At 58.9% G+C, this 23,059-nt stretch overlaps 1 protein-coding gene across 1 annotated transcript; it reads right to left on the minus strand.

Moving 5' to 3' along the window:
• Positions 1 to 392: 392 nt before the first annotated feature.
• PTCH2 (patched 2) lies at positions 393 to 20,646 on the minus strand. The gene is given in 25 exon segments (XM_054384544.1): positions 393 to 806; positions 945 to 1,190; positions 1,581 to 1,680; positions 1,941 to 2,083; positions 2,224 to 2,361; positions 2,919 to 3,202; positions 3,641 to 3,821; positions 3,911 to 4,053; positions 4,324 to 4,636; positions 4,725 to 5,130; positions 5,254 to 5,372; positions 5,450 to 5,575; positions 5,668 to 5,760; positions 5,868 to 6,023; positions 6,104 to 6,235; positions 6,443 to 6,590; positions 6,944 to 7,065; positions 7,166 to 7,361; positions 9,243 to 9,334; positions 9,556 to 9,625; positions 9,747 to 9,936; positions 19,862 to 20,116; positions 20,295 to 20,418; positions 20,420 to 20,574; positions 20,577 to 20,646. Coding segments are annotated over 25 exon segments (4,416 nt in total).
• Positions 20,647 to 23,059: the final 2,413 nt, after the last annotated feature.

Consider the following 23,059-nt stretch of genomic DNA (forward strand, 5'->3'; position numbering starts at 1 on the left):
CAGGGCAGGGTAATCCCAAATCCTGGGTGAGGGGACATGGCACCATTGGCACAGCCCTAGATGGGAGACTTGTGAGCATGGCGTGGCCTGCACACAGCTTGCATAGAAGTGCCAGCCTGCCCTGCCAAGCACCAAGGTGTGTGGGGGTGGCTGGTCCTCCTCAGCCGAAATCAGGGGGCATCACCACTCCGGTGATTAGCAGCACTATGCGGGTGACCCCGCTCTGCACCCTCCTGTGCCCACCAGATGCTGAGGAGATGCTCTGCCCCAGAGCTGGTAACCTATGGGGAAAGAGAATAGGGGAGGTCATCCGGGTCCCTCCAAACCCACCCTGCACCCCCATGCCAACATGCATGAGCCCCGGAGCAGAGTTTCTGTGTTCCCAAGCTCACCTAGTGCCGGGCACCTGCCCCTCGGCGTCCCATGCTCTGCATCTCAAAGGCATCAGGCATAGCAGTGCCACCGGTGCTGGACACACTGGGCTCCTCCAGGCAGTCCCGCTCACCACTGGCAAAGCCCTCAGGGCCAAAACTGGGGTAGGAGCCAGGCAGTGTGGGGTGCAGGGCCACTGTCACTGAAGCAGTGGCTGTGACAGTGGCATAACTGCCAGCAGGACCCTGCAGGTGGGTGCTATAGGTGGGGAGGGCTGTGGCAGGAGCAAGTCGTGGACCTGGTGGGGAGGAGTGTGCGTGGTCTTGGGGTGGTATGGGGCATGGCTCTCCAAAAGGCAGGGAGGGTGCAGGCTGTGGGCCGGGAGACTCCCTCTTCCCTTGGACCTCTGGGCTGTCCTTGTAGGGCTTTAGCACCTGGAAGGGAGACACAGAGCATGATGAGCCTCCCTATGGCAACCCCACCAAGACCCACAAGCCCCTGTCTCCCCTGGCTCTATCCATGACCCTCTTCCAGGGCATGCTAGGGGTGCTACGGTGGGCAGAGACACTCACGGTGATGCGGGGAAAGCTGGGGTCTTTGCCAGCTTCCAGCAGGATGTGTGCTGGAGCAGGGGGCACAATGAAAGCTCCCCGAGGGCTGCTTGGCCCCACACCCTCTGCATAGTGCTCCGTGTCCGAGGGGTCAGGGAAGGCAGCAGGCCAGGCTGGGGCACGCCGGACATACAGCCCCCTGGGGCCCAGGCATGGGGGCACAGGCTCTGGCTGAGGCAGATGGGAGACATTATCCACTGGGGATGCCTGGGGAGAGAGGGATAAATGTCAGAGGGACCTAGGACTTACAGGGATGGAAGAATCTGGGGTGGCAGGGATCATGAGGTGATGTAAGGATGAAGTAAGGGCTATGTGAGGGAGTTACAAGGTGAAGCGGAGATGGAGTCAAATGGGTCAGAGAGGGATGTGGGGACTACAGTGTGAGGTGAGGCAAGAATGGGGTCATGCAGGTGTGGGGCAAGGTGGATATGGGACAGAGAAAAGGATGGGGTAACAGAAGTTACAGGGTGAGAGGCTGAGGTGGGTAGGAAGTGAGGTTGGGGCAGCACAAAGCAAGGATGGGTATAGGGTGAAGGGGCAGTAGGGGATTGAGAGAGGCAGGGAGGGACAGGCAGAGGCAGGATGGGTTTTTTTTACCTCAGGGGGTGGCCCGATGATGGAGAGCAGGACTGGCAGCAGCACCAAGCCGTTGAACAGCCCCAGCAGTGTCAGGATGGTGAGCACCGCAAAGAAGTACCTGGGGGGGCAGCCCGCAGAGAGGGTAAGCAGGGACAGATGCCATGAACCCCATCCCACCCCAAACACGGCTTCCCACACCACACACCCCATCTCTCCAATTCTTCCCAGTCTCCATGCAAGATGAGGTGGGTGCCCTCAGCAAGACACATCCTTACCAGCTGTCTCACAAGCCATGGGGGGCTGCCACACTCATCAGCCCCCACTGCCAAACCTTTTGGGAGGCAGCAAGTGGCTGGTTTGCCACCCTCCAGTGCTCACCTCATGATGAAGTCAAACTCGGAGCCGGCCAACATGAGGACACCCAGGAGGGTGGAGACAGCACCGTCCATCACGGGGGCAAAGGTGTGCTCCAGTGCCGTGGCCGAGCGCGTGTTCCTGCTCCCTGCAGCTGTCAGGAAGCCCTGCATGGGATAGGGATGTCACACAGGGCTCACCCCCATGTGCCACCCATGACATGACCACCCATCAGCACATAGCCAAGAGGGTGAGGGTGCTAGGGAGAGGGAACTGGGGTGCCCTGCAGCTGAGCAGAGGAGCTCACCAGAGCCACATGGACAGTGAACTCCACACCGATGCCCACTGAGGCAATGAGAATGACCACAGGGATGGCACTCAGCTTGATGCCCATCAGCCCCATGATGCCGAACAACTCCACCGCCATCATGGCCAGGATTGAGACCTAGGGAGATGGTGAAGTCAGGTTGATCTGACTAGCTATTCCCTGTCCTAGTGTGCCACGTCCTACCCCTCCATATGGGGCAGTCTCATTTCATTGCTCCTTTTCCTTCTATTGAGGGTATCTCTCTGTCCCATTTAATGCAAGTGGCCCTCACCTTCCTCTGCATGGATGTCCCCAAACTCCTGCTCACTACATACATTCCTTTCACAAGAAGTGTCCCTGATCCCTCTATAGGAGTGCCCCAATCACTGCCATCTGCATATGGGTGTTTCCCTCAACCTCTTCTGCACAGATGTCCTCAGACCCCTGACCTCTCTGCATGTTTCCTTCACAAGCAATGTCCCTGATCCCTTCACATGGGTGTCTCCAATCCACTGCTACCTACATATGGGTGTCCCTTCCACCCTGGGTGTCCCTGGCTGCCCCATCATCCCAAAACAGATATCCAGGTCTTCCCAGCAAGATGAGAGAAGGGCAGCATGTCCCTGTCCTCACCCAGCAGGAAGGCAGCATGGCCACTCATACTTCTGTTCCCATGCATCCGGGTGCATACTCACAATGATGCCAGCCGTCCAGGGGTTGAGCAGCAGCAGGGCACAGACGAGGAAGGTGCAGGCCAGCAGGATGCTGATGGCTAGCAGGAACCAGTGGCGCAGGCCTATGTACTGCTCCCAGAAGAGGAAGGGGTAGCCACTGGGGTAGCTGAACACCCCATGACGCTGGGCGGCCTCCCGGCAGATGGCTCGCACACTCTCGATTGCCTCCACAAAGTCGGCAGTGTGACGCAGCCCACTCAGGTAGAAAGGGAACTGGGCAAACTCCAGTGGCTGGGCTGCTGGGACTGGGGAGGAGAGCACAGGCAGCATGAGGGTATGGGCAGCACAGTGTCACCCCAGCCACACCACCTTGATACCACAGGGCTGGGGAGTCTGTGGGGAGCTGACTGGGGGCAAGGAAGAGGGGGTTTCTGTGCTTGCAGGATGCTTGTGGGGTATGGGGGTTCCAGTGAGCAAAGGGTTTCTCTGCAGGATAATGTTTGTGGGGCAGAGGGAGAGCAGAGGAGGGGCTTTGCCGTAAGATGCTCATGGGCTGGAGCAAGGTGGTGTTGCTGCATGCTAAGGAGTATGCCGTGGAGTTGTCAGGGTGCAGAGGGACGAGTGTGGAGCATGGCAAAGCAGGGCAATTTTTCTACTGGAGAATGCTGATGGGATGACGGTCCTCTGCAGGGGGGATGCCAGGGGGTGGAGAGGACCATGGGGATCCCAGCACTCTCACTCACTTCGCAGGTTCTCGCCCGTGGTGTCATACTTGTCATGGATCCACTCGGGTGGTGGGGGGTAGAAGTTGGCCTGGGAGGCGGCAAAGCCCAAGGGGTCGTTGCTGGCCCACACCGTCAGGCAGATGTAGAAAGTGTCAGGGGGGATGATACCGTTCTCGTCCACCAGCCGCCGTGTGGTCAGCTACAGAGAGAAAACAGGAGCAGAGATGAGCAGGGCAGCAGGCACAGCGTCATCCCCAGCCCAGTCACCCCGGCCCCGGCCCCACGCACCTGATTGAAGTTGAAGGGCTCCTTCTTGTTGCCGGTCTGGATTAGGAGCTTGTAGGCCAGCGCCCCATCCTCAGAGCCATTGCGGTAGCTGTCATGGGTGATCCGCCCAGCTTGCCAGTCCTTGTCAAAAGTGGCCTGGAGTCCTGGGGACACAACACAGGGGTGAGTGTCCCTTGGAGAACATCACCTTGCTTAGTATCCTGTGTGTGGTGGGGAGCGTGGTGCCAGTGGGATGGGTGTACGGAAACCCCGGGGCTCAGCTTGCCATTCTGGGCAGCTTGGGGACACCATGACACCACTCTCCCCAGGTTGCCACACACCAGGGAAATAATTTCCAGGCCAGTGAGTAAGGTGCAGGCAGGAGTGAGGATTCTTAGGCAGGGGACATGATGGAGAAGAGGGATGTCCCTCACCTCGCAGCCAGTCTTGGAAATAATGGAGCCACATCTTGGGCAGGTCTTGGTTGCCCTCCCGTACAACATACTTGACGGTGCTGAAGGCCTGGTGCAGGTTGAGCAGGGCAGCTTGGGCGCCTGGGTAGTGAAAGCCACCCTTGGTGACAATGAACATGTTGTAGAAGGAGAAGTACTTGAACTGGGCCGAGATGAAGGCATGTGCTTTGGTGTCCCGTGGCACGATGTCCGTCAGGTACAGACCATCGTGCACCATGGTGGTGCCGTAGAGGCTCAGCCCCAGCAGTGCCAGAAACAGCACTGCTACCACCACCTGTGGGGACAGCAGGAGAAGGGTCAGAAGGCGGTCCTGTGCCACCCACTCACCTCAGGTGGCATCGCTGGGGCTGTCCCCACCTCACCTTGGTCCGGGTCCTCAGGAGGAGAGGGGCATATTTCTCCCGGGCAAAGTCAGCAAGGCTCCAGCGGCAGAAAGGCAAAGGAACGCACTCCCGCCCACCCTTGGCCTCATCCAGCTGGGCCAGCAGATCTCGAGTGGAGCTGGATGGAGCAAAGACCTGCGAGCCCAAGGGGTCGGTGGGGGGCAGGAGGACAGCTGGTGAGGTGCACACCTGGGAGGTAGGTGGCAAGACAGTGACGACATGGTGGCCTGAGGAGTCACAGCGGGTGAAGGCTTGCACAGTGGTGGTGATCTGGGTGCTTGTGGCCATGCCGGGGTGCCCATAAGGGGAAGGGTGGCAGGCATGGTTGTCGTTGGCGTCAGCAAGCTCCTGGGGTTGGATCTGGATGACTCGTGATGAGCAAGGGCTGCAGAGAGTGAGGAAAAGAGGAGAGGTAGTAAAAAGATGATGTTGAAGGAGAGGAGCAGAGTCACCCCATGGCTCTAGTGGGGTCCCACAGGGTCAGCATTAGCCAGCCCAGCACTGGTACCTGTAGAAGCAGCAGAGGATGTCGAGCCGACGTTTCTCCCGACGGTACAGGTCCAGGCTTAGGATGGCAGGGAAGACGAACAGCACCATGGCAAAGTTGAATACCACAACCACCGCAGCCTGTGGGCAGGGGCAACATGTCAGAGTGGGGTCTGGCCACCCCTTCCTGCTCCCCTGGAGAGGGACCCTGGCCCTACCTGGAGAGAGAAGGCACGCAGGGCAGGGATGGGCACCAGGGCTGCCATGAAGAAGGCAATCATGTTGCTGACTGAGGTGAGAGTCACGCTGGTCCCTGTGCGCTTCAGGCACTCACCTGTCCGCTCCTGCAGGGATAGAGGGAGTGAGGGAGCTATGAGAGGAGCTCCATGAAATTCAAAGGGGACTGGGGAACCCCTGGGCAGGGCCCAGTGCTAACCTTGAAGGGGATGTGCTGGCTGGTCTCCGTGAAGGCATGAGCCAAGAGGAACATGTCATCCACACCAATGCCAAGAGCAAGGAAGGGCAGTACCTGCAAGAGAGCAGCTGACATCAGTGGGGGAAACATGGCCACTGCCTGGGAGGAGACCTGGCTACCCTGCAACCCCCATGGTAACAAGTTCTTCCCTCAACACATACCTGGGTGGTGGCTGCGTTGAAGGAGATGCCCAGCAGTGAGCAAAGCCCCAGACCAGAGGCCACGGAGAGAGCCACAAGCAGGACCCCAGCCAGGCCCACAGCCCCTTGGGACTTGGAGCAGTCCCATCGCAGCATGGTGACACAGGCATAGGCCAGCTGGAAATGCACAGTGGGTTAGTGGGGATGGAGGTGATGAGAAAGGGACTGTGGGGGACAGAGAGAGGGGGCACACGCACCATGAGAAGGTAGCCCCCAGCCACTCGGATGACGCTGATGTCGGAGAAAGACTTCATGATGTCATTGAGAGTGGTGGTGGAGAAAGCATGGACATTCTGCGTGGCATTGGGTGGGATGGAGTCCTGCGCCAACTGCCAGAGACACACCCCATTAAAGGAGTCAGGACCACCTTGCTCCCCAGTACATTCCCCACCATAGAGCCACCCGGGGTGTCAGTCACCCTAGGGACCCACCAGACGTCCCCAACCCACGGCCACATGAAAACCTGGGTGCAGGGGGATGCTACACACAGGCTCACTCCTACCCAGTCCCACATGGGGGCTGTTCCCTGTGCTCACCTCCACAAATTTCCTCTGCCAGGCTTCCAGGATGGCGCCTGCCTTCTCCTCGCTCCAGCTGATGTCATGGATCTCGTAGTCATCCTTGAAGTGTTCAAAGAGCTGCCGGGGACTCATGAGGAGGAACATGGTCTGCAAGGCCTCGGCGCTGGGGGACAGGCATGCACCTTGCTGGGACCAGCTGCCGTGCCCCAGGATGCAGGAATGGATCCATCCCCCACCCAAAGACACCCAGCCCCACTGCAGATACCTGGGGGAGGATCCAGGCATCCTGCCCCCCAACCTTGCTCTGAAGCATTGCCCTACTTGCCAGCCCCACAGGCTTACTAGCCTCACACACTCCCAGACAGTCAGCCCCACAGCCCCTCCTGCAGCCAAAGCAGGTTGTCATGGGCACCAGATAAGGATAAAGGAACCCCACTCCAAACCATCCCCAGAGTGAGTGCTGTGGCTGGGTCCCTGCTCTGTGCCCTGGGACACCCACACCACAGTGGCTCTTACCGTAGCAGCTTGCCCTGGGAGTCTTTGGTTGTGCCACCTAAAATCAGCTCCTGCTGCCAGCGCATGAACTTCCTGGAGAAGCCATGGCAGCCCCCTGAGAGCTCAGCTGGGATATCAGGGCTCTGTGGGTAGAGGGGAGGCATCAGGAATGCAGGACTGTGGGGTGGGCAGGAGAGCAGCAAGCCCCCACACCATTCCCAATCTCCACAGGCTGTGACGCACCTGCTGGCTCTGCTTGTTGGGGGCACTGGGGGGGCACTGGGGGTCACGGGGGTCTAGGCAAGGCCGCTCCATGTAAGCCTGCCCCACTTCTGCCTTATCCAGCAGCTCTTTGAAACCTTCCAGGGATGTGAACTGCCCCAGCTCCTCCATCAGCTGCAGAGGGTCCAGGTTGCTCCACTGGATGTCTGGGCGGCCCCTGAGGAGAGAGGCATCAAGGTGATGGGCAATGCTGAAACTCACATGTAGTACCACTACGACCATTGCCACCCCATCCCATGGATTCTGGACATGCCTTTCAAGGCAGAGTGCAAGGACGCAGAGGAGCAGAATCAGTCTTCAGTGCATCCCCTACCCTTTCCTGGGAGTGCCTGCAGCATCCCCGTGCCCCGCACAGTGCAGCGGGCCGTGCCCGAGTCAAGTAGCGTGCCTGATCCTGTTAGCCTGGGACAAAGCGGGGGGAGCCGGCCCCACTGCCTGGCCCCGCTTTGTGCGAGCAGTCAGGCCGATTACTGCCCGCAGGCTAACATCTTGATAGAGGGGAGCAGGCAGGCAAGGTCTCCCAGCATCCCCTCTACCCTTCCTGTCATCTAACCCCACGGTGGAGGTTTTAAGGCTCAGAAGCGGTTCTGGGGCTGAGGATGGTGCTGGCAGTTGGGTGCAGACTAGGTCCTTGGAGTCCAGCAGGACCCTGCAGAACTTGGATACCCAAGAAAAGAGACTTTTCCATTGCCTGTGGATGCTCTGCTCCTCCATCTCAGCCTGGGGTGCCAGAGGCCAGCTCCCAGCCACACTTGGCTTCTTTTTTAAGAGAGAAAAAACACACAAAAAAGCCAATAACCCAGCCCAGCGCTCCAAAGAGGGAAAGAAAAAGCCCCAAGCGAGTGTGGGCTCTGGGGAGCAACGCAGCCTAATAATTCATGAAGGCTGGCTGGGCCGGAGCCGGCCGCTCAAGATTCCCACATACCAACTGGAGCTGCTGCTGCTTCCAAAGAGAGCCCCTTTTATCTGCTTTCGCTTGCTTCACTGAGCCAGGGCAAATCCTTTTGTCTTTCCATAGATTGCTGCTCTTTGTTCTCCCAGCTCCCGCCCCACTCGCCCCTCAGCGTTAAAAAGGGGGACAGTCCCCATGGGCTGGCTGCACTCAGCTGGTGTGCTTGCCTGGGCACCCACTTGCCCATCTGCAAGCAGAGATGGATCCCGCTGCTGCTGCGAGTGCCACCCTGCCTGCTATGTGGCCCAGCCCCAGCATGTTGCCCACTGTGGCAGATGATGCCACCAACATCCCACTTGGCATGGCCACCCCAGCCCCTCTTGCTCCGGCTCCCAGCTGCTCCCCAAGCTTCAAAGGGGAGAACCTGAGGTTCGGGGCGCAGGGGGGGGGGCAAAGTTGGTTCCCTACTCCTGGCTAGGGATGTTGTGGCCCCTTCCCCCTCCTCCCGTCCAGCAGCAGCCTGAATAAGGCCACTATTTCATCTGTTTGGCAAGGGGCAGCTTTCAGAGCAGCATTAGCATGAGAAAGCATGGGGCTTCGTTTGCTGACAATGCACAAGCCGCCTGGCTCTCCCGGACAAACACAGGCGTAAACAGAAGGAATGCGGGGGGGGGGGGGTTCCCCCACCCAGCACGGCGTCTCCAGCCCCACCACTGTGGTGCAGGGAGCTGGCCAGGAGTCACCCACCCATGGGACTCTGTGCTTTCTGTGTCCCTGGGTGCAGCACAGGAGTGTAGGTGCTTCTTCACCATTGTGGCACTGCAGCCCCCAGGAATCTGCCTGTGGCACCCTGTGTGCTCATCCCTGGTCAGTATGATGGCATGGCATAGCATGGCATGGCAGGGTTGGGCTGCTCCTGGCCATGCTACCAAGGCCAGGCAGACAAGGACATGGACCCATCCCTGGGGTGTTGAACCAGCAAGATGCACAGTGGTGGTGGGACCATCCTGGGGCTGAGCAGGACAAGCAGCAGCACCAGTGGAACCTTGGAGCATCAGGGCCAAGTCGCATGGGGAGGTGAAGAACAGCACCTCAGCAGCACCCCCAGCCCCTGCTCCCACCTGCAACCTCCCCCAGAACACTTACGGGAGGTAGGCTGAGCCTCCCTGCAGCTTGGAGCCTTCCCAGAAGCAGTCCAGTGGTGTCAGAATCACACAGGGGAACAGCTTCTCTATCATCTGCAGAAGGAAATGTGAGGGGTCAGCAGGGATGGATCAAGTCACCTCCTCTACCCACCCAGTTCTACTAATTAAAGGCATAGCCTTAAAACCACCAGAGCTGCCCAAACCTCTGCCCTCCCACAAGGAGCCTTTGCACCACAGCCCAGCCACTGCCCTTCCTTGGGGGCTCAATGCCCCATGGGGAGCTCTGCAGGGGCCATGCCATGCCCAGCACTCACCCTCTCGATCATGCCGTTCTCAATGATGGGGACACCCGACTTGTAGCAGATCTTGTTTAAATCCCATGATCTGGAAAAGCAGAAAGAGGAGCTGAGGACGGGCATCATCCCACAGGGGACACAGTAAAGGGTGGGAGGACACACAGGGCATGGTGGGGGTCCCCGCCGCCCACTCCCGAAGCCAGACTTACTTTCCATACAGCGAGACTTGGACTTTGCTGGCAGCCAGGGCTGCCTCGAGGTGGAGCTGCAGGGCCTCCTGCGTCAGGATGTTCTCCCCATCCCTCTTCGGGGTCTGGATCAACATCTGAGAGGTGTAGACAGACTCCTCACCCAGCTTCTCCTTGGTGTAGCGCAGCTCCTGGCTCACTCGGCTGCCAGCTGCAGAGAGGACCACAACGTGCCCTATCAGTGCCAAGGCTGGCAGAGCCCCCATTCCACCTACTTGTCTAGCCCATCAGGATGCCCAGGGAAAAGGCCAGGCGAGTCGGAGACCCTGCAGCATCAGATGGTGCCACATTAACTCAGGTAGCACTTCTTGCCAAGGGGTTTCCCAACTGCTGCATCCTCTGGGTGCTCACACCCAGTGGACTCAAACAGGGAGAATCCCAGCCACACCGGACCAGGCATTCCGCTTTCAGTATTTCCCATTTCCCAATCAGTCCAGTTTTCCAGTCTCAGAGGGGCTCTTCGGTTTTACTTTCCCTGGGAAAACCCAACAGATGAATGGCTGGTGAAGCGGATGGGACACATCCTGCCCACTCCCACCCATATGCTGTGGTGGGTGCTGCAAGATGCCCAGTGCAACTGGTACCCAGTGCAGTGAGTGAAAACAGGCACATTCGCCACCACTTCTGCCCAGCTGCTCCCTGGCATTTCAAGGCAGGCAGTGTTTTGACCACAGAATGGATACAGGGAGAGGCAGACAGCCCTGAGCCCCCACAGGTGCATGATGCTGTGGTAGGAGATTGGAGACAGGGGAGGGACATAGTGCTGGAGAGCTCCAGGGGGACCCCTCTCTTCCCATGGAGGCTCTGGGATCTGTTCCCGATGGCAGCAGGAGAGCTCAGAGCATGGCAGGGCTGAGGTTTCTGAGAGAAGCCACTGACTTCATTTGTGGCTGCCTCGGCGCAGAAGAGAAATCCCCTCCCGGCCAGTGCTAAGCTCCAGCCCTGAGCTGCCTTTTGCATGGCACAGCACCTACCCAGGGACAGCCATCCCCAAACCCGCTGAACAAGGGGTTCCCATCCCTCCCAGCATGGCGAAGGTGGGACAACATGTCCCAGAAGAGGCTGGGAGGCTGATCCTGAGAACCCCCAATTGCAACACTTGGCCATCCTGTTCCCAGCCTGGGGGGGAAGGATAATGCATGCAACCCCCACACTAGTGCCTACCCAGGGTCCCCAACATGGGGGTACACCTCAAGGCAGTGCTGCTGGCAGGGGAAGGCCAGCTCCTGCCCAACCCCCAGGTACTGGGTAAAAGGCAGGGGCAGGGGGCAGAATTCATGCGCACCAGGATGTTCCCTCAGCAAGAGGCGGGGGCCCTGGCAGGCCTGGCCCCCCGCCAGTGCCGAGGAGGCCAGAGCGAGACCACAAATAAGGAGCAGAATCTTCCCTTTTAATGACTTATTATATGGGTTGGTGTTTTTGTTTTTCTGGGTCTTTTTTGTTTTTTTTTTTCCTGTTTTTTGGGAATGGGGAGGGGGAAGCATCTTTATTGTTTCTGGCTGGGCTGGGGAGCAGCTGGTGTCCATCAGATGGCAGTTGGGATAGAGGTTGTGCCAGGGCCAGGGAAGGAGGTGGGGGGGGACACACAGACACAGACTTTCTGTGTGTGTATGTCAGAGGGGACAGTAGTGCCCGGGGCGAGAGGATGAGGACACAGGGAGGGTGGGTGTCACAGTGTGGGGGACAGGGTACCCATCCCCTTCCTGGCAGGCTGGGAGGTCAGGCAGGAGGTGCATTGAGTTGCTCTGATCTCAGCTGCGCCACCCACGCTGAACCCAGGGGGTGGTGGGACAAAGTGATGAGGGGGGAGGGGGTGCCCAGCATCACTACCACTCCCAGGTGACACATCCTGCTGTGCCCCATGGGCATCTCCTCCCATCACATCTGCAAGCATGGAGTCAGGGGGAGCACCCCAAAAAATTAAAGAAAAAAAAAAGAGAAAATAAAAAGCCGTCCCTTGTAATTAGTGTTAATTTGGAACAGGGCACTGTGAGCCGTCAGCAAGCTTCAAAGGCCGTGAGGAAGCCTCAAATTCCAACACCCTAATTAACCAAAGAGCAACATGAAAAGACAAGGCAGCACACACAGGGCTGCCAAGGACACTTCAAACAGGCGCGCGCCCGCCGGCCGGCCAGCCAGGGCCCAAAGCGGGGCGAGACACCCCATGCTGCATGCAGCCCCCCAGCCAGGGACACAACCGGCAGGGGATGACACCCCAATACCCACAATGAGCACGTTAAGGAGGAACTGTATATAAATTCTTCCTTACTCTTTTTTTTTTTTTTTTCCTTTTTTAATTCCAATTAACAAAGGAAGCCCTCGGCTTTTTCATGCAAAGGGCACTCTGGTTCCAATGAGGCGCCCAGTTCTGCTTATTAACAGTCCTTGAGGTTTGGCTTCACCCCACCCAGACCTCCACACTGGACAAAGTGACCCCTACACCACCCCAAAGCCCCATGGTGGGGCCTGGGGGCACGACAATCCCCGGAAGCAGCTGTGCTTTGCACAAGCATCCTCCTTGGGGCAGGCATCACTTCAGAGTACCACTGGCTGAGAGTTTTGTGCTGCAGGGGAGCCACAGAGTGCAGGCATGCAGCAGTGTGGACTGGATGGGACTCCACGCCTACTGGCACCCCAAACAGCCAGGGCGCAGAACAGACTCCAAGTGTGCCTAAGTTGTGAGAGTGTGGGTGTCAGGGATGGCACACGGTCCCCAGCAGTGAGGGTGGCTGCGTGTGTGGCTGCCCCTTGCCCGCAGGCCACACCAGGGGAGCTCTCCCCATAATTACAGCATCTGCCACAAAATTACAGAGCAGGGCGGGAGCCTCCCTGTCCCCTTCCTGGCCACCCTGCCTGAGCCATCCCCCTGCCACTGCTCCCCAAACCCTCGTGGCACAGGATCCACAGTCACAGCCCCAGTGCTGCAGCCAGCTCATCCTCACCCAGTGGCAGCCCCACCCACACCCTCCAGCCTCAGGGTGAGGCAGGGGAAGGGGTTGCTCCCACTCCTAGCCAGGACATAGTAGCTGCCCCTGCATCATCCCTCTACCTTTGAAAGTGTCTGACCCAAGATCACCTCACGTCCTTCCAGGGACTGTCGGCACAGATGGAACTCAGCTCAGACGGCTTGGGGTCAGAAGAGCTCATGACAAATCCTGCAGCCCCCACCATAGCTGCAAGCCTCTTGGGGCTCACTCCCATGCCCAGCAAGCCTGACAGCAAGGAAATATCCTGCTGTGCCTACCCAGGGCAGAAGCTTGTCAGGCCCCACAAGAGCCCTGTCCCAGGGTGGCCTTATGTGGGGGACAGAAGGCTGAGCACACCAGAGCAGCAATGCCTGGGCAGCACCCAGAGGGCAGTGGGTCGAGGCAGGCTGCCAGCCCCACACAGAGCCCTCCCTGCCTGGCAAAGGCAAAAGGGCCAGGAGAAGTGTTGGGGGCCACAGAGAGGCACTAGCTTCCCCCAAGGAGACATGCTGCTGCAAGGGCCACTCTGTGTCCCCCCAGGGTGGGCGGAGGCCAAGACCAACAGCAATACCACTGCTCCATGGATGGGCAGCTGAGTATTGCCAGCAGCTGTCACCACCATATGGGTGACCCAAATGGGACAGGGTGGCAGGCAAAGAGCATGCCTGGGTACACATTCTCAATTTGGTCTCCAAAACCCAGACCCTGTCCTCCTGCCCGGTGTTACGGGGCTATGGGATACGGTGACAAATGGTGGCAAGTCCCAGATTTGGCTGGTGCTTGGGGAATGCTGGAGCCCTGACCCCATCTCCAGCATTTCCCCACAGCAAGAGAAGAGTTTTGGCAGTAATGGGGGAGGGGAATTAGGTTTCCAGAGAGCAGTCCAGTTTCTGCAGCACAACATCCCAATGCCAGGGCTAGAAAACTCCCTCTAAGTCCACGGGTGGGAGAGGAGCAGGCAAGGTCATGCCAAGATCCCTACGGAAAAGTCATCTCCATGGGGTTGTCCATCTGCAGCACCCTGCCCCTAAGGGGGCAAACACTAGACTGTTGAACCATCTCACAGCACAGAACAAAGGCATCCCATTTGCACCCCTGGGTAATTAAAGCACCCAGGGGCATCACAGAGATGCCAGCGCCATCCCACATCCCCTGCACCACCCCACATCCCAGCCCCATCCTGCATCCTGGCAGAAGGGGGTTCCGAGGCACCGCCCCGAGCATCCCTTGGCTGGTCGCTTCCCCGTGCCGAGCTGTGCGCAAGCCGGAGGCCACCTTCAAAGTGTTGTGGGGCGGATTAGCTGGATTAGGGAGGCAGTGAAAGGACCCATGCTGCTCCAGAGGAAGTCTCGCCCAGGGCACGCTGAAAGAGCCATTTTTACCTGTCCCAGCCGCTACCGCCAGCCTCGCCAAAAGCCCTGCGGCCCCATCCTGTCAAAACACGTCCTCCCAGCCCCATTCACCCCATGGCACAGGGAACGGGAAGGGGGGTGGCAGATGGGTGTCCGCAGCAGCGTTGGGGGATGAACGAGAGCTTGCTGCTGCCCTGGCATCTCCAACCAAAGCTGGCCCCACCGAAGGGGCTCCCACTGCCTGGCTAAGTCAAGAGGGGAAGCAGAAGAGGGGGATGTCTTGAAAAAGCCAGTGGTGGAGGGGCTGAAAGGGCCCTTTTGGGGCCAGCTCCCCAGCCGTCGGCCCCAGCCAAACCCTTTTGTTTAACGGCAAAGCTAAATTAATGTCTTTATTACCCCAAATCGTGGGGCAGCGGTTCCCAGTACGGGGAAGCAGGGGCAGCCAGGAGCTTGCACCGCCCCAGCCGGCACCGAGGGGAGAGCGCGACCCCCAAAAAAGAGAGAAAAAAAAAAAAAGGGGGGGAGAGGGGATTCAGTTGGGAACTATTCACCGCTAAGACTCCTGTCAGCATTGACATAAATTTCCACTGGTGTTGGCATTTAGGCATTTGCCATTTCCATATGTATAGGGCTGCCTGTACTAATTATGCTAATCACCCCCTCTGTTGGCTGCTGTGAAAAATGGCCACATTAGGCACTCCACTGCTTGCTAATGTCACTTAATGTGTGGTTGAAACATACATTCATCCCCCTCTGAATGGTGAAATTTTTCCACATTGCTGGCTTCATTCAGGCAAGAAATGAATTTTTTGAACTCAGACCACTTTTCCAGGCCCGAGGGAGAGGCAGATAATAAAACCCTCTTCTCGGGCCCTGCCGCTGCCCCCTCCCAGCCACCAAATAACATTTAAAACGCAAAAAAAGAGCCCCTTCCCTAAGTCTGTGGATACATCGAAGTTTAAAGGGGAAAAAAAAACCCAACACAAACCAACAACTAACGAAAAAACCCACACACAAAAAAACCCACAAAATCCCCCACTTTCTAGGAAAAAAAAAATATATTTTAAGTTGAAAAGCAAAACAAAATGGATAGGGGCAGATAAGCCACAGCCATCTGTGAAGAGTCTTCCAGTCTCCTTGGGTTAATTAGCAAAATTTTCCAGCCCAAAAAAGCTGACCGAGCTGTCAAGAAAAGGAAAAGGAAAAGCAAGAGGTTTTGTGCTCACCTCCCAAAGATAAATAAAGACAAGCTGCCTGTAGCCCACCTTTGGGTGGGCAGGGGGCTGCTCAGTAAGCCCCCACCAAGAAGAAAGGCTAGGGCTGCGAGGGAGAAGGTGCTCTGAAGCAGAGGGCAGAGCCAGGCAGAAGGGGTTTTGGGACCACAGGGGCCACAGCACTCCACAGCAGCAATGCCTCAGATGCCCCTTGCTCCTTCAGGCCCCTGAGAATGGGGGCAGAGGGTCTCCAGGACACTCAGATCCTGCAAACAGGAGGATTGAAAAATCCTGAAGGAAAAATCCTACCAGGCCAGGTATCACTTGGAACCTCAGGACGTCTCTTCCCTCCCCATGGGGCAATACCTGTGTCACTGCACCCTGAGAGGAGCAGGGACCCTGCCCTGGATCTGATCAATCTGGGGACAGTGTGGGAACATGGTAGCCCAGGAGCTACCCCTTGGGTGTAAAGCTGTCTCAGGCCAGATTCCAGAGGGTGTCTCACTATCCTGGCTGCAGGACCAGCTGCCATCAGAGCCCCCCCATGCTGCTGGAACTAGCCCCACACACTCCCCTAGCTTCACCCACTCCTTTCTCAGCCTCTGCACCGACATCTCACCCCACAAAACCCACCCGCTGGCAGCAATGAGACCACCCACCTCTCCCTGTGCCCACCCAGAATGGCCACAGCACCCTACTCCTCCCCACAGCTGCTGTCCCACATCCCGCTATGAGTCCTACCATACAGAGCAGGGACAGGGGCTGGGAAGAGAGGCCACACAGATGGTCTCCCCAGGGCAGAGGCAGGGTGGGGAAGGCATTCAATCCCCAAGTCAAGGCTTTTCGTTGTGGCTTTCCCATTCCCAATGCCCCTCTCTCTGCAAAGGCAGAGGCAGTTGAGGTCTCCTCTCTCACTTGCCACTGCTGCAGGGGGAGCCCCAACCTGCTCCCCAGCCCTGCCCTGGGTGCTAGGGAGGGGACACCGTAGCCTGGTCCTATTGCAGAGGTCAAGGAAGGACAAAGCTATGGTCCATGGGGTTCTCAGCTTCATACTCCAAGCTGGGAACAAAGCAGGAAATTCCTCTCATCCTCATACCACACATCCCATCAGCACCCCATCAGGGTGTCCCTGGACTCCTTCTGGAAAGGCATAGGATCTTCTGCAGGAAGACTCAGCAGCTCTTTGGGAGCACAACGGCTGCGCGGGGCACTCGGCTGTTCCGGTTAGGAATTAACCCGGCCTTCCTTTGAACCAGCCCTCAGCACTATAAATCAGGCAGACCCATTCACCACCCAGGGCTCTGCCTGCCCAGAGCTCACTGCCTCGGCCCCTTGGCCCTGCAGACACCCTGGGAGAGCCGGGAACAGCTGCCAGGTGTCTAGAGGTAACTCAACACTCGCCACTAGCCAGGATTTCAAAGTCTCTGAGTGGCTAATTTCTTTGGAGGAGCCTAATTGAACATTTCCACAGTTGAGTCCAATTTATGGGGTGACATGGCCTCCTTCCATCTCCCAAACAGGGACATGGGTCAGGCACACCACAGGGCTGGGGACACTCCCTGAATTGGGACAGGGAACCCTGCACTTTCCCACGGTGGCCAGGGTCACAGTCCAGGCTCAGGGGAACCCATCAAAGGAGCTGCCATCAGCATGTCCCCAACGCTGACACCAGTCATGGGGCCAAAGCAGGGCTGCTCACTGTGTTCCCCTGGGTGGGGGGGCAGGATACAGCAGCACAGTGCCCCCATGGGAAGCAGCACCCTTTCTTCCCCTGCCCATCAGATTCGCCAGCTCCTGGAGGACTGAGGTCAGCCTGCAGAAGGGGAAGCTCAGCACAGGGTCATGCTCCATTCCTGCAGGATTTGGACCTCACCTGGGTAAGTGGTTTTGGCCAGAGCATTACCAACCCACATCCCTCAACCTGGACAGGCGAATGCAGGTGACTGGTTGCAGACCTGCTTCAGGGGTTCATCAGAGGCTTCCTGGAACCCTCAACCACCCTGCCTCTGAGCTGGGATCTACTGGCCTATGATGATGGGACTTTCTGCATAGATGCCCTGTACCTTAGGCATCCCACAGTTCTGCCTCAGGGGCAGGATGGACTATGCCCCTGTGAACACCTCCTCACATACTCAGAGAAGGGAAGAGATGGGTGCCCTGGCACCCTGGAGGTCCCAAAGCTTTGAGGGCAGGCTGATGGGGCACAAGCTTTGCCAGCCCAGGGTTAAGAACTGCACCACCTCAGCCTGGCACAGCCCTCACAGCAGAGGGTCATACAGATCAGCCACCCTGCCACACACCCAGGGACAGGAGAAAGTGGTGGATGAGAAAAATCCCAGAGAAGCTTCAAATGCCTAGGATACAACCACACAGTCTGGGAAATTTTGTCCTACTCCCAGGGGCAGCCCAGACCCTTCTGCCCCCCAGTATTGTACACCCCACACCAGCAGAATGGGATCTAAAGATCAGGGAAGACTGGATACACCTGAGGACATCAAGGGATACTTTGGTCTTGCAAGAAAAATGCAGACACAGAGACCAGTGTAGAGGCAACAGACCCAAAGATGGTTATGGAGAGGGGAAGCATCCCCACAGCTGATACACAATACCAAAAGAGCCACTGTAAACCTTCCCTCCACATCCTGACCCACACAGGGTGCAGGACTAAAGCCACCCCAGCCATATTGTCCATGGTAGTTGCAGGTAGTGCCAGCATCTGAGCTTTCCCTAGTACGCTGCGACCATGCTAGTCAGTAACAAGGGCATGGGGTCTGCCCCAGTTGCACACTCCTGAAGGAAAAGGCATCCCAGGAAGGCCAAGGGGGAGATCTGAGCAGCAGCACCCTGCAGAGCACCCCAGTACTGCACACCATCCCTACCCCAGGCAGTACAGATCCATTGTGGGGGCTGTGTGCATACTCCAGTGCACTCATTGCCTGGGAAAGGGGCAGGACACCACAGGTCAGCAGTGTTTCACTGTGGGGCAAAACAAAACAAAAACCCCCAAACAGCTCCCGACACTACCCGAAGATATCTCAGCCATGAGAAAGAGACAGCACCCGTGTTACAGCCACACCACAGCATGGGGGAAATATCCCCCACGAGCAGCTGCAGCACCTTCTGGCCATACCCATGCGAGCACAGAAGCACAGCAAGGCACAGAGTGCGTGTGCAAGAAAAGCCAAGTTTCTGGGCACTTCCAGCGGGCCCCAGGCTCGGCCCCTTCCCCATCCTGCTCATTCTCCACAAGTCCCATTCCCCTCCAAAGGGAACAACCACAGCCACTTCCCTAGCTCCGGCCGCAACTGCACGAAACGCTGACTCCTTGCAACCCCAAAAGCACAACAAAAATCGGATGGAGCCGGAGCCACGACCCGGAGCAAGGAGCCACGGAGGGAGAGTGTCCCTCCTCGCGCAGGCACCGCTCAGGCACCGGCCGGTCCGGGAGGTACCACTGGATTTCTCTGCTACGTGTTGCAGAGGAAAGGGGTGATGGAGACCAGATCTGGAGGGGAACAAACACCCCTCGGGAGTGGGGAGCAGGTGGGAGAGCCAGGCATTCCTGGGCAGGGGTGCGTGCGTGCATCTGTGTGAGAGCAGCGAGGGAGCACAGGCCTTTTTTTTTTAATAGGAAAGGGAAAAAAAAAAAAAAGGGGGTGGGAGAGCAAAGTTGCTTCTATTGTTGAACCAAATCCAAGAGTAGCTGAGGACCACACAGGGAGCGGGGCGTGGGGGAGGAGGCAGCGCTCCCGCACAAAGATGGCTGACACCCCTCCGCTGAGCAACATCTGCCCCTGCACAGCACCCCACCGGGGACCCCAGGCTAAGAGAACCCCCCCACCGGGCCAGGGCATGGCAGGGAGTGTGGGGTGCCATACAGGGTGCTGCCCCCTCCTCCTCCCCGAGATCCCCAAAGCAGGAGTGAGGCACAGGGAAAACAAATCGCAACACCAAGGAAGCCGAGCTGCAGGAGGGGAGAAAAAAATCCACGATGGAGTTATTAATAACAAAGGAGGGGGATCAGCCGCTTCCACTCGGAAACGAAGATTTGCTCCAGCCTGACACTGCCCGCTCCTCTGTCCCCTCCAGGCAAGGGTCCTAAGCTGGGGTACGGAGCTGCGACCGGCCCCGGGGGCTCCTCCTGCGAGGAAAGGGCCTGGCGGCGGGGAGTGGCGCCGCGGGAAGGGGATCCCCACGCGTGGGAGAACACCCACGGGTTCAGCCAACCCGAAACACCATCCAAACCGCACGTATCCACTCCTGCGGGGACGCGACCGCAACTTGGCTTGGGGGCCGTGCCGGGACACGCGTGGAGTCCCTTTGCTAGTCAGCACCACGCATCCACACAGACGGGACCTCCGCTCCCCAGCATCCGCGGCCCCGCACGCAGGAAACCCGGCGGCATCCACCTCCTCCTCCCGCGCTGTCACCTGCCTCCGGCCGGCCCCGCGCCTCTGTACCCCCACCCCCGAGGGGGGACACAAAGCCGCGACCGGGAGCAGGACCGTTCCCACGGGCGGCTGAACCCGTGTGGCCGCACTTACCTTCCACCCAGAGATGCTCGATGTCGGTCTCGATGGAGGCCACCCGCAGCCCCACGGCCAGTGCCCCGAACACCAGCAGCCCCACGAAGAGCACCTTCCCGCAGTGCCGCTGGATCCGGCAGCCCAGGGCGAAGAGAAGCGCCTGAAAGCGGGCCCGCAGCCACAGCGGGGCCCTTTGGCCCACGGCCCTGCCCTGGGGAGAAGGAAAGGATCAGCCTGGGAGCAGAGACGGAGAGTCCCTGCCCGGGGAAGGGACATCCCGCTGCGGCCACGTTCCGTGGGCTGCTAGGCTGGGACCCCTCTAATACCCGCAATGTCGAGGAAGCGAGCGGGTCTCCGAGCCGGGAGACACTGGGGTACTCACACGGGCCCCGGGCTCCTCCGCCATTCTTCGAACCCCCTCCCCCTATCCCCAGTCCGGAGGTCCCCCGCAGCAGCGGGCGATGCTCGCCTCTTACCTCGGGCAGTGGCTTACGGCGGGCGGCGCGGAGCTGCGGCGGCGACTGCGGCGCGGAGCGGGAGGGCTCGGCCGGCATGGCGGGGGGACTGGCGGGGCTGGGCTACCCCCGTTATGTGGGGCCGAGCGCGGCGGCCCCCATGCGCGCGGTGCGGGCGGTGCCGGTACCGGGGCCGGTGGCGGTGCAGCGCGATGCCGGAGCCGGTGCGGAAAGCTGTGTGCCGCCGGCCGCCCGCCGCGCCTCTAAAGGGGAGGCGGGGGCGGGGGGCGCCGGGGCCGCGCCGCCGCCGCCGCTCCCATTGGCCGCCGCCGCCGCGGCAGCGCCCATCGCGGCTGCTAGGCAACGGCGCGCCCGCCGCCGGCGGCCACACACGGCGGCACCCCCCTCCACCCCCCCTCACCCCCCCCCTCGCGTCCTGCGTGGCCCGGCCCGGCCCCGCCGCGGGGGGGAGTGCGGCGGTGGCACCGGGGGCTGCCCGGTCCGGCCGGCCCCACCCGCGGGCAACGGCACCCCAACGTGCCCGGGTCTCCCGGCCTCCGGGACCAGCAGCCCCCCACAGACACCCCGCCCCCCCCCCCCCCGGGCTGGTTCACTGTCCCGCGGTGGCGTGCACCCCCACCTTGCCTCTCTCCTCCCCCCCCCGCCAAATCCAAGGAATGGGCACCCCTCATAGCAAACCCCACCTAGAGGACATTCCCCCATAGCCACCCCCAGGGATGGGCATTCTCTGGTTACCCACATGCTGAAGAGCTGGCAGCCCCCTCATAGGTATCCCCCAAAGATGGGCACCCCATAATCAGGGCATCCTCTTTATAGCCATCCCCAGGAGTAAACATCCTGCCACAGCTACCCTACAAGGGTAGCAAACTGCAAGGAATAGACATCCTTCCCAAGGGCATTCCAAGGACAGGGTGTGACCCCATAGCTTCTCCCTGGAGGTGGACTTCCCCCCTTAGCTACCCTCCTTGGTCTAGCCATTCTCCCCCTAGCCCCCATCAGTGCTGGTCAGTGCCCCCACAACCATGCCAAGGGCCAGGTGTCCCTTTCAGGGCCAGGTGCCTTCACATAACCTCCTAAGTGCTGGATATCCTGCTATGTCCACTCCTCAAAGGTTGGGAAGCACCCCTATAGCCACCCCAAGTGATAAGCAGCTCCCTTTCCCAGAGGCTGTGCATCTCCCTTATACCCATCCCAAGGGATGAGCATCCCCCCTTCCAGGGCCAAGTGTCCTTCCCCAGAGGACCAGGTACCCTCTCAATGCCTTTTCCCCAAACCAAACCACTTCCCCCCACTCCACCACCCCATAAGCGGTGTTCCCTCCACTCCCAGTGCCATTTGCCATCTCCAAGGTCCAGATATTTCAACAGGGTCATGGGGGGGAGGGGGGCCTACTCTTTGAGTGTGCCCAAAGAGCCACCCCATCCCCTGCAATGGGGATACAAGTCCAATACCCCAGGGATGGAGGGCAGGGGGACAGAGAACCCCCATTGATGGGGCAGGGGCAAAGGGTAAATGGCATCAATAATTTGTGTGGTAATTACCCTACATACATCCCCATCCCCACTACCCCACCCTGGCACCTTGGAGCAATGATGGTGATGCTCAACCTGGTGTCTTCTTAATGACCAAAAATGGGGGAAACCCCAATAAATAAACTGAGTTCTTCAGGCAGCTCCTCTGTATCCCCAAGCCACAGCCCCCACCAGCCCCAAATGCTGCTGCCAAGCTCTCCTGGGCTTTGGCATCATGTAAAGGGTTTCTCCTTGTCTGGTGACAGGCCTATAGCATCTGGCATGTCCCCAAATACAGAAGGGAAACAGCTATTCAGCACTTCTGCTGCCTGATTGCTATTAGCAGTCCCACCATTCCCCTTCCTCAGTGGACCCACAACACCACCAGGCAGCTGCTGCTTTTTATGAACTTAATTTTGAAAAACTGAGTTGTCATCCTCCTCTCCAGCACCACCGGTTCCTCTGACCCATGTTCTCCATCTGCTTCCTATCTGTCACTATTGGTTTCCACCTGGGGTTCCCTCAGTGATGCCATGCAGATGGGGAACTAGCAACAATGTCCTTGGAAAAATCAATAGGATTATCAGTGGAGACCTGCTTGGTGTATGCCAGGGCCCAGGGCCGAGCTGGATTTGCCCCATCCTGGGTTACCAAGGATTTCCCTGGGACCTGTACTCCTGGTGCTGCAGGACTGGCTTCCCCAGCCAGGCTCACCCATATCAGCCCAGGGCTCCTGTGGCATATGAGCACCATGAACAGGACTGTCTGTGGCACGATCATTCCTGGTACCCTGCCTGCTCTGTGCCATACACCCTTCTCCCAGTGCCCACCCACTGCTGCGGTGGTCCCCATGGACCAGCTACATCCCCAGGACCCATATCATCCCAGCTGGCACCTGGCACCTGGCAGGGTGCACGGCTCAGCAGGAAGGTGGCTGGTTTGAGAATCCCAAGCTTTGAAGGGAAGGTAGCAATCCCAGTGACAGGGCCAGACCCAGACCTTGCCATGGCCACAGGGATTGCAAACCCAGCTGGAAAATCCCTGTGGGCAGGGTGGGGGTTCTGCCTGCCCATGCCTTGATGGGCTCCTGGACAGTGGGTCTGCTCTGAGCTGGGGGTTTTTGGTTTCCCTGCAAGCACGTTACTTCCCTTGAAGCCATCCAGGAGGGGACTTGGAGCCCTGAGGGCCACCAGCCTTGGGAGAGCAGGACAGGGAGTGGAGGATTGGCT

Source organism: Indicator indicator, chromosome 10 (assembly GCF_027791375.1).
Source record: "Indicator indicator isolate 239-I01 chromosome 10, UM_Iind_1.1, whole genome shotgun sequence".
NCBI classification, from domain to species: Eukaryota; Metazoa; Chordata; class Aves; order Piciformes; family Indicatoridae; genus Indicator; species Indicator indicator.